The sequence below is a fragment of the Candoia aspera genome, chromosome 1 (assembly GCF_035149785.1).
Source record: "Candoia aspera isolate rCanAsp1 chromosome 1, rCanAsp1.hap2, whole genome shotgun sequence".
Classification (NCBI taxonomy): Eukaryota; Metazoa; Chordata; class Lepidosauria; order Squamata; family Boidae; genus Candoia; species Candoia aspera.
In genome coordinates this window covers 162854084-162865744 of record NC_086153.1, presented here as the reverse complement: position 1 = coordinate 162865744, position 11661 = coordinate 162854084, and the positions used below count along the sequence as shown (strand labels likewise).

The following is an 11661-nucleotide window of genomic DNA, read 5'->3' as shown; positions in this document are numbered from 1 at the left end:
CTAGAGAAAGTTGCCTTAGATATTAATAAATGGATTATAATTCCATTAACTTGGTGGGGTAAAGTTAATGTTATTAAAATAAATATCACTCCCCAATTAATTTATGTATTAAGAGGTATATCAATGTTAATTCCAAATAATTATTTTCTTTGGAGAGTTAGTATATTGAGGAAAGTTATAAGGGAAAATAGACCACCTAAGCATTCATTAGCTAACCTGAGATTATCTTTTGAGGATGATGGTTTTAATTTACTAGATTTTCAAAAATATTAATGGACTTATATTTATTGGCTACATTGATGTGGAATGAACTTTTAGCAGAATATCAATCGTGCAGGCTTTTTTGGAAATTTTATATTTATTTCATGTACAAAGCTAGTTACTTTGCAGGAATGTCAAGTTTAGTAATACTTAATTTAAAAAAAAAAGGTTGGAAAGGAAATTAAGGTTTTAGAATTTATTTTATTCTATTATAAATCAGTTTCCAAAATTGTTGAGCTTTACAACACTGCCATCAAATATGGAAAAACGATCACACCTGACCATTACATTTCCAACCATTTTTGGTATACGAGCCGTCCATTTCAGCCATCAATAGTGAAGTAATGTCAGCAGTAAAACACACCAATTTTCTTTAAGTAAGCAGTACAATATTTGGTGTCCATTTAATTTATTCTGCTCTTGAAATTTCTATCGCTGCATATCAATTATTGTGTCTAAATACTGCATCCATTTAATCATACAATCTTTAACTTGTTCACTTGCTGAATCATACTTCACCAAAAGCTTATAAATATGGCTTAGCAAATGCTCCAGATTTTGTGTAATGAGGTTTTCAAATTCAATCAAATCTCTAAGTGTTTGTTTTTTGCAATTCTTTTAAAATATACTGCTTATTTGAAAATATTTCAGCTGGTCAGATAATTTTCACCATTCCACAGAAAGGAGCTCAAAATAATTTATCGTCTTCATCTTATTAATAATTAAATCTTGCAGTTTATACAATGTTTATCTACTAAGTAAATTTCTCTGTGCTTTCCTCTTCATGAAAACAAATGCTTAATAACGAGGCAAGAGGTGATAAGTATGGAGTGATTTTTTTACTATGTTTATCCCAAACTTTTAATACTCTGCTTACTGTTGCACAACTTCTTAAAAGCTGTCTATTTCTATTTGTAAAAGTCCAAAGATATTTATCCAAACTCTCCTGCTTCCTTGATACAAGTAATGTAATACTTAATTTTAAAGGCAATTAAATGCCACAATCCTGCTGGCTTTCTACCAGTTCAGATTGGCATGGGTTCCTTCAAGGAATCACAGGAAGTAAACTTTGTTCAGAGAAGTGATAGCATTGGGTTTTCTCTCTCCCCCTATCTACATTTCACTTGGTAGCATTAAAGCGACACAGTCATAAAGCAATTCTGGCAGTCTCGGTTGCCATCATTAACTGAAGACTGTGTGGGTTGTTAAGCAAGAACCTCTCATGACCATGACTTCCAACTTCCTGTTGGCTTCCCCATTGACTTTGCCAGCAAGGAATGTCAGAAATCACAATTGTGTGACCATGGGGACACTGACACAGCCAGAACTATGAGGACCCGTTGTAACTACCATTCGTTCAGTGTCATTGTAACTCTGTTTGAAAACTTCTATGGATTAAAGGTCAGGTTTTGAAATGACTGTTGATGCAGAAAGTTTGCTAGCAATAAAATTGGACTTTACACTCCGGATATGAATACGTTAGTACAACGTTAGTACAACGCAAGCAGGGCAAGCCACGGTATATAAACTGAGAGCAAGGCCCACTCGCTCTTTGCACTGAAGATGTTGCCTAGTCTGGTAATGAAACATCTGCAAGAAAACAACAAGGCTCAGGGAGCACCAAGGACTTCATAGTAGTACAATATACATCAAGTGAGTTATGAGCTGTGACCTGCAAAATAATTTTCAGAAAGTTTGCCTGGAAAAAAAACAGGATTAGAGTTTGTTCTGGCTTTATTTTTCTTTTCTTTTCTTTTTAACTAATTTTTATTGAAGAATTTTTTACAGAATAAAAACATTTAAAGGAAAAATAAAATAAAGTGGTGAGAAAAGAATAAAGAATGGAAAGAAATAGAAAAGAAGAGAAAAAGACAAAATATAAATAAATGACTTCCAATCTTCTTTACAGCAGTTATAAATGCATTTGAATTTTATCGTCTCCTTCTAAGGTGACATCCTAACTCCCTTCTTTCCATAAGCTACCTTTTCTAATCATCAAACCCATTAAGTCACAAGTACTTTTTTATTGTTTTCAGCAAAAAGTCCACAAAGAATTTGTTCTGGCTTTATTTTTCAGCAAAATAGAAATAGGTACAAAAAAACAATAGATGTGATGGATATTTAATCAGGAATTGAAAACATCATGTGGAAAAAAAGTGCATGCGTATAACTCTTTCTATGCTTCTACGTTGAGTTTGCTGGGATCTTCTTCATAATGCATATTGCTTTCCAGAAGTGCTTCTCTATCAGTGGGAATCTAGAAGGAACAGCACACAAATAGAGATTGATTCAAGTAGGTGACATTTCACCTGTCTGACTCAATTTCACCCCAGCTGAATTTAACTGAGGCTTTTGAGTCCCCCTCTCTAAGCACTACTAAATCTCTGGGCGTAATCCATTGGGAAGTGGCATTCTCCTCCCTTATAAGTCCAAATTAACTGAATGGGAATTTGCAGAGAAAATGCCCCAGAAGGATTGTACCTCTCTTTATACCAAGTTATTGGTTTAATAGATCCTTATATCAAAGTAGCCATAGTTGCACCATTACTGAAGATAATAGACAGTGAATCACATCTCACCTTTCTGCCCTATTGGTTTTGATTATGTGTCAGACCAATGAAATAAATGCATTAGATTGTAGTTCCTTAATTCCAGTGGAATAGAGTTCTTCTAGAGGAGTTTTTAAAATGCAAGAGAGTGGCAGATGCAGGTGCGGTAGTCTTTCACCTTCTCCATGTGGTAGTTGTGTTTGGATAGGTATTTACAACTCTCAATAGAAGGGTGATCTTTGCATAATCAGGCTTCGCACTCCCATGGACTTCTAGTATTGCTCAGTTTCCTTTTGTATAGGTAACATACAGAAAAGTCTCCCACAGTGGTGGACTAAACTAATAATCACCCCCTCTTTGACTCTTTCTTTTCCAAATACCTGCTGTACTTTGCCCTTTTTCCACCCATCTGTAGCAACACTGTTAGCATTAGAAATATAAATTAAACAATATTCGGAAACATCTCAAGAAGAGATGGGCAGCCATGGCACTACATGCACCAATCACCTGTCTCGTGTTTACATCTCCCTGGGTCTCGCAAGACCACATTGTTGAAAAGTTGTGATTCAGAACACACATGCACACACAACTAAACTGCAAATAGCTGTGTTAAGCCCCCAGGAGGTGTAATTAAGCTATTTTCTGTGCATCAATTAAAAAACAGCCCAATTTCAAAAATAATTTAATAATAAATAGGCCAAAATTTCCCCCCATCCCAATTTCTGGTGACACCATAGTACTGGTGATATAAGACTGTTCCATCCAGAGGGAAACAGCTGGCTAACATCCAGAGCAGGGCTTTTCAAACCTTTCCACGCCACAGAACCGATTAGTTAATGTGTGTGCGTATCGGAAGCGAACAGGGTTCATCCTAATGGGGAAAAAACGGGCATACGTTGCCACAAATTGCTGTTCTTCTCTGTGTTTGAAATGTGTCCTACCTCCCAATATACGGAGTCATCATAGCAGTTCTGATCAGGTGGCTGTCCCAGGAAAGGCAAATTGAGAAGTAATCCTGTGTCATGAGGAGGAAACACAGCGCAGGTTATCAGTGGGAACATTTTCTATAATAAGAGACATGAAGATTGAATAGAATACTGAAAACACAGGAGCAATTGTACTCTCCTATTCCTGCAAATGGTGTTCCACTGCCAAAGCAGACTGTTTTTTCATATATATATATATATACACACACACACACACACACACACACACACATACATACACATACATACACACACATACATACATACACATACATACACACACATACATACATACACACACATACACATACATACATACACACACACACACACACAACACACACATACACACACACACACACACATATTCCTACATTGATTGTAACAGCATGTTACTTCATTAAGTAAACACCTAAGAAGGAACAGTTTTGCAAATTATTATTCAGTTTTTTAAAAGGCATACATCTGCATTTCTATCTGTCAGTATCCATCCATCCATCCATCCATCTACAGAAGTTTGTCATCTGCATGAAGTTCACAGCTTCCTGGAGGTGGCTTTATTTTACTGACCTGTGAATGCTCCTCCTACCAGAGCAATTGCAACAGAGCAGCCTAGAGCAGCAGCCTGCATCCCAACAGATATTCTGTGAAAAGAACAAATGAACTCTGTGTCATCCGGAAGCCTCGTGCAGACTTCTCTGAGGACTATTTCTGATCGTTGGGGTGTATGTGGACACGCAAAATCACTTCTGCCTGGCCCACCAGCAAAGCAGCTGTGAAAGTGCCTACCACATGCAGACAGCCACTGGGGAAAGCCTTTGAGGATGCAGCTGCTTTCGCACTTTGCCGAGGGGTGCTTTGCTTGTGCTAGTGCGTTTTGCAAAGCAGCCCATTCAAATGCTTTGTCCTCCTCTAAGAGCACGCTGGATGAGCAAGGCCGTTCTGATGAGTCCTAGGACAAGAACGCAAGTCACAAGGAACTTGCTTTTATCTCTAATCTCCCCTTCCTACTACTTTTCATTCCCCAGGGCCTCATATGGTTGCAGATCCCTACCCCCTCATACCCGAAGGACGGACAGCCACTGCTGTGCTGATATTACTGAGTAATCAGTGGCCTAGGGCTTGACCCATGGCCAAATGCCACTACCGCTGACTGGCAGATCAGCTTGAACAATAAACAGGTTATACCAAAATTACTTATTGTCGGAGAGGTTGGTTACTCTGGGCTTTCATCTTTGTTTGGTTTTGCCAAGACATCACTATCAACCTTGTTAAAAGATTGTTTTACCAGCAGAGAAAAACTATCTAAGATCTATTGCCAAGTGAACCATTCTTGCAATCTTCTTGGTGACAGCTTATGTCTCAAAGGTGATCTATAAATCTGTCCAGTAAATAAAATAATAGTAAATACAACAAATACAACAACAACTCACGTGCTGTTAACCTGCACAGCAGCTGCAATGATACTTGCAATGCCTCCCAATAGTCCAGGTAAGCCATGTAGATTATGGACACCGCAGGTGTCTTGAATTTTCAAGTTGGAGGCCAGAAATGGCTAGAATGGAACAAAAAGTTATTTTGGAACTGCTTTAAAAAGAAAATAAAGTTAGCTTGTCCTTCTTTTTCCTCTTCCATTCTACACAAACCAGCATGCTTTATAAACCATATGTAATTCTGCAATACAGCTTCTTTAAAGATTCGTTTGAGTCTGCGGTCCTACAAACAGATGGGATGGGATACAAGTATTCTGGCTTTCACTGGAATAATACAGCAGACTTACAATGCAACACAAAGTCTCACTTAAACACACATGAACCAGGGCTTTCCACATGCTTCCTTCTGATTGAAAGCACGTAGTATAATTCTGCATATCTGTAATACAAAGATATTGGTTGCACTAGATACTGGCATGTTTCCAAATGCAATTCAAGCTGCAGATTATTACTTACAAAGCCCTGTGTAGCTCAGGGCCTGGGTACCTTTGAGATTGCCTATCTTGTATAGTTTTTGCCCATCCAATCCAAGGGTGCACATAATGCTTGCTGAAGAAGCCACCTTCTTCAAGGTTGCTTCCTGTGATGGAAGTCTGGCAGACCCTGGGAACTTGGAGGAGGGAGGAGAATGGCAGTTGCAGAAGAGATTCCTTAGTACCATGTGCCACAAGAAGTATCAATGCTAGTATCCATTAGGTAAGCCTTCTCTAAGCAGGTGTCCTAGTACTAGACTACAGCTCCCAGAATTCTAATGAACATGGCTTAGAATACTGGAAATTATAGACTATGGAAGTTGCTAGGCTGGAGAAGCTGCATTAGAATTACTTTTCTTTACAAAAAATACTCACAGTTAAGTATTTGTATCCAATAACTGAGATGATTCCTGCTATGCTACCAATTAACATAGCCCCAAAGGGCAAGATGTTCAGGTCAGCACATGACCCCACAGCAACACCGCCTGCCAAGGTAGCATTTTGAATGTGTACCTGTATGAGGTGTAAAATATGGCAAGTGAGAGGATATCTCTAACGCCAAGAGACAGGACTCTCTGTTGAAGCAAAGGATATCTATTTGCATTAAATTATCTGACAGTACCATGGAATTGTGCATCCACACATTACCCATGAAATAAGATACATAAAAAAGCTGCCTTACATGAACCAGACCAACCCACAGGTCTCCAGAACCAAAAATCTGTGTTTCTACTAACCAAGATTCTTTTATTAGAGAAATAACCTGGAACCAATCTGTACAAGATATATGACCTGCCACTAGTTTAAAATCCATGAACACACTATCTCTTCTTGGCAGTGGTCCACCAAACTCACACTGTTTGATTGTGATTTAACTTTTATAATTGAAACTTGGGAGCTTCATATATGTTGAATATGCACACTATAATGAAGGGCAAGGGCAAGGTGGATGGATGATATTCTAGAGGTGACGGACTCGTCCCTGGGGGAGCTGGGGGTGCTGACGACCAACAGGAAGCTCTGGCGTGGGTTGGTCCATGAAGTCACGAAGAGTCGGAAGTGACTAAACAAATAAACAACAAAATACCCAGGTGTACATTGTAGATCCCCTATAGTGATTGACTGCCTTCAAGCCTGCTGGTAGGTGAAGATCCTGAGTAGGCCTTCTCTGACCATACAGATTGAGCAGAGAGATTTAATCAGGGAAAGATGGTCTCTTAGATACCCAGTCCCCAACTCATTTAAGTTTTTAAAGGTAGCAACCATATGTCGGCAATGACAAATCTTGATAAAATAGTCAAGAGCAGAGACATCACACTCACAACAAAGGTCTGCATAGTTAAAGCAATGGTGTTCCCCGTAGTAACATATGGCTGTGAGAGCTGGACCATAAGGAAGGCAGAGAGAAGGAAGAGAGATGCTTTGGAACTGTGGTGTTGGAGGAAAATTCTGAGACTGCCTTGGACTGCAAGCAGATCAAACCAGTCCATCTTCCAGGAAATAAAGCCAGACTGCTCACTTGAGGGATGATATTAAAGGCAAAACTGAAATACTCTGGCCACATAATGAGAAGACAGGACACCCTGGAGAAGATGCTGATGCTAGGGAGAGTGGAAGGCAAAAGGAAGAGGGGCCGACCAAGGGCAAGGTGGATGGATGATATTCTAGAGGTGACGGACTCGTCCCTGGGGGAGCTGGGGGTGTTGACGACCGACAGGAAGTTCTGGCGTGGGCTGGTCCATGAAGTCACGAAGAGTCGGAAGCGACTGAATGAATAAACAACAATGAAAGGCAGGGCCGCTGTACTGTTAATTGTTGGGTAAAGAAATAATTTTATTCTCTTCAGTGTTTCTCATTCCTCCATGACAAGAAAAGCTTGCCAAACAACAGTGGAATCCACAAGGACCCTGTATTTGGGAATTCTCGTCATCCAAATGACGTTATTGTGATAACATGCCTGTTAATTTGGGATCAATGGTGTTGGAATTTGGTTATTCCTATGTCTCTGATATCTGTGTGATATCACATATCAAATATTTGTATGCCTGTTGAATCTATTTGGTTGCTAAGAGCTGACCCTTACTTGATGGCACATAATCAATCAATCAAATGTATGTAATTGCAGGGCAGCCACTACTTTGATCCTTGTTATTGCAGTACAAGAGCAGGACATTGTGAGATATCCAAAGCATGGCTAAATCCTTTCCTTTTTAGTTATTTAAATTCTATAAGCCATTCTTTTCCAAAGAGGCTTGACAACAAAAGGGACACCATAAAATAGCAATAAAAACACTGCTTCAAATAAATAGCATAGAAAACAAATTCAAAAATATAGTAGGAACAAAATCAGAAATGACAAATTAAAACAGTAGAAAATGCCTTCAATTGAAGTTCAGGAATCTCAAAGCAAGAGCACAAAGAGCATCTCAAACCTCCTTCAGAAAGCAGTCAAGAATTAAGGTGCCATCACAAAGATGACCCTGGACGTGATGCATTACAGAAGCAGCCCCCTGGGCCAATCTTAAGGACTGAGCAGATTCATATCAGCGATGGCAATCTTCTACAAAAACCGGTCTTCAGGAAGAACGCTTGAGGAATTTTGTCATTATGATTTCATAATGCACATCCTGATCCAATGTGCGGACTGAAACTTATTTGCTCAGGCAGGTTTTTGTTGTTGTTGTTGTTGTTTGGCACTTCTCAAATATTCAGCTTCAAGTTTATGTCTATTTTGAAGATGACACTTCCAGAAATTAATGTTTTGAGAGAAAATATATTTAGAAAGATATCTTGGGGTGGGGGAGGGGGAGTGAAAAGTTGTTTAAAAGTGACTCTAGTTAGGGTTCTCCAGTTTTTTATGGTTTTTGCAAATCAACACTAACTGTTTAAATGGAACCTGGAAAAATACTAGTAATCTTGATCAGAGTAATATTCTCTGTCACCATCTTCTACCAGCATCCAGGGAGAAACTTTTTAAATCTGAGTCTTTAAAATAACCTCCTGCAGAATTTCATCCTAGATATTTGTAATCTAGAATATCTACAAAAACATGTAATTATCCAGTTGGGGTTTAAACCTCAGAGGTACAGCCCTCAAGCTGTGCACACTGCAAAAATGTTTCAGAAGAAATGCTTTAAACCACATGCAAGCATAGTACCTCTCTAGTAGTCATTAAAGCACACTTTTTTTTCAAGCTTGCATGAAGTGTGAAAAGAAGTGTTGCTTTAATTAATCAAATTATTAAAATAGTGCATATTAATGCCACATTTAGGGCAGCCACATTTCTTTTCAGGCTGACAAGGAGAGAGGTGCTGTGCTTGTGCTTGTCTGGACAAGCTCCAAATAATTTTCAAAGTGCGCAGAGCGCTATCACATAGTAGCAAATCTTAACCATATTACCTTTTGAGCCTAGTGTGTCACACAGTACTTTTGTAGATGGCATACATTCTTATGTGCTTTTTACAATCCATGGAACAGCCCTGGCTTGGATTAATAAGACATAGTATCTTCTGAGAAACTTTGTTATACTGCTGTAAAGCATTTGGTTAGTTCAAGTAGGCCTCCATCATTTAAGGGGATCACCAGAGTCCAAGACAATGCTTACCATGTCCAGTTTGCCTCGGTGTTCAACCAGAATAGAGAAAGCAAATGTGGTGAGGGTGCATGCTGCCAAAGAGAAATATGTGTTCATGATTGCCCTCTGCTGGTCCTCTCCTGATTTCGCAATGGCCGAGTTAAAACTGGGCCAAAAGAGCCAAAGGAAAAGAGTACCTGGAAAAGGAAATTTGTCAGTGTTGACTCCTGGAAACTGCCTGGCCTAGTCCCAGTTTTCTTGGCAAGATTTTGGAAGTGGTTTGCCCTTGCCTGCTTCCCAGGGCTGAGAGAGAGTGACTGGCCCAGGGTCCCCCAGCTGGCTTCCATGCCTAAGGCGGGACTAGAACTCCCAGTCTCCCGGTTTCTAGCCTGATCCTTAACCACTACACCAAACTGGCTCTCCAGCTGATACTACAGTTTCATATATCAGTTGTAATCGGACACATCAGGGTTAGATGGAGAGGTGAACCAGCTTTGAGTTCCTGCTGTACAGTATAAACCCACTCAGGGTAGTATTTAACTTTTACAGCTTTGGGGGAGATTTTGTTGCTTACATTATACATCAGTCTTTTTATCTTTAATACAACATCCACGTGAAAAGAATAATGAATCTGAGTCAAAGTTACTGTGAGATCACTTATTAAGTGCTGATGCCTCATTTAGGCCAAAAGGCATCTACTGGGAGAATGAAGACCCTGTCTGAGCTGCAGAAAACAGATAAAGCTCAGACAAACATGACCTATGTATGCAAATGTACAGTGTGCTTGGTCATCCTCACAATGAGGCAACACTCCACAGAAGTAGCATCTGAGGCCAATGGATGGATGTGGGGTTCTCCTTCCCTCTTCACTCCTTTCTACCTACTTTTGAACGCAAAGGGCTGTGCATTCTGCTTTTAACTGACTGATGTTTGATTGTTTGTATTGCAGTCATTTTTATTTTGCTGCCAACTAGTTCAAGATGATTACATTAGACATGCTATTAAAAACTAGTTAATTGATTAAAAACAGCTGCATGGAATTTATCTTTAGCATACAACGAAGTGCTCACTCACCAATCATAGCAAATAAGTCTGAATGGTAAACAGAACCTTCTTTGACATGTCCCTTTTTCAGGCCTGGTCGGTAGAGCATTCTGGCTACAGCCAAACCAAAATAAGCTCCGAAAGCATGAATGGTCATGGATGCCCCAGTATCCGTGGCCTGCAAAATGTCAGTAGGAGCTTCAACACTTAGCTACAGACCGGTAGCAGAATGAATCACTCTCTTAGGGCCATTCCACCATACCCTTCCAAACAAACAAGTAAACAGCAATTCACATTTTAATTTAAATAAATAAATGCAAATTAGCACATATATGGATTTTAATAAACAGATGTGTCCTTTTTTTTCCTGTGTGTCAGTGTCTGAAGCAGTGGTGCCAATGTACCAGAGCAATTATGCAAAACGGTCTGCAGAATTTGCTTCCCTTTGTGTCCCTAGGCTTAATGCCCAGGGGCTGATCGTGGACATCAGTTGATATGTGTACTGTTTACAGTGTTCTTAAATACGTTAAATTGGGATTTTTTTTCCTGGATCAGTCCCTGCATGTTAAAGACATCTAATAGGTTCTTCTTGGCTATATCCCCAGTATTTGGAATCTATCATGCTATCAAGAATGACAGATTTTTCAGGCATGGGAATTGGTTAAAATAATTATTATACAATATTAGGAGGAGAAATCAATATCTGATTTGCAGGAATAGATTTTTGACATTTCAGGGTTTTTTTTTCCTTTCTACTATACAGGAAGAGTTCTGAGAAGTATGTTAAATGTTTCTGGAGTTGTTCCATTAATGACATAATTTCCAGGGCTTTTTTTCCCCCTCTTTCCCTTCCCTCCCTTTGTACAGTGGATTTTTTTTTTTCATTATTTATGAGGAGCAACTGAGAGGCATTTATGTTTTGTCATATGGGCTTCTGAAATTAAAAGCTGAAAAAGACCTAGATCTGAGTGAGGAAAAATAAGTGTGTGTGCGTGCGTGCATGCGCGTGGGCGTGGGCATGGGCGTTTCCTGGAATAATGGAGTGGATTAGGAAAGCAAAGGGCAGAGGGAAGTAGAAAACAAACATAATTTTAGGTAGTAAAATGAAATAAATCATGAGAAGGAAGACTCAAGTGGGGAAAATGTTTATGACAAATTGATACAGTGCTAACTCAAAGTTTGGTTGTTGCATTAGAAGAGCATGAGAGCACCTGCTGAATCACTCAGAGCCTTATACAAGTCTTCATTCTTTTTCATTAAGTGGTCAGCCGGATATATATA

At 39.3% G+C, this 11661-nt stretch overlaps 1 protein-coding gene across 3 annotated transcripts in view; it reads right to left on the bottom strand.

Annotated features, from left to right (window-relative positions):
* Positions 1 to 2312: 2312 nt before the first annotated feature.
* The window catches only part of RHAG (Rh associated glycoprotein), a 28970-nt gene continuing 19621 nt past the window's right edge, over positions 2313 to 11661 (bottom strand). For all 3 annotated transcript variants that reach the window (XM_063317308.1, XM_063317316.1, XM_063317299.1), the window contains 7 exons: positions 10411 to 10558; positions 9367 to 9533; positions 6138 to 6275; positions 5230 to 5351; positions 4367 to 4440; positions 3752 to 3825; positions 2313 to 2518 (listed from right to left, as the gene is read on the bottom strand). In XM_063317308.1, coding sequence (XP_063173378.1) covers positions 2438 to 2518; positions 3752 to 3825; positions 4367 to 4440; positions 5230 to 5351; positions 6138 to 6275; positions 9367 to 9533; positions 10411 to 10558 — 804 coding nt within the window. In that variant the 3' untranslated portion in view covers positions 2313 to 2437. The remainder of the gene's footprint in view (positions 2519 to 3751; positions 3826 to 4366; positions 4441 to 5229; positions 5352 to 6137; positions 6276 to 9366; positions 9534 to 10410; positions 10559 to 11661) is intronic.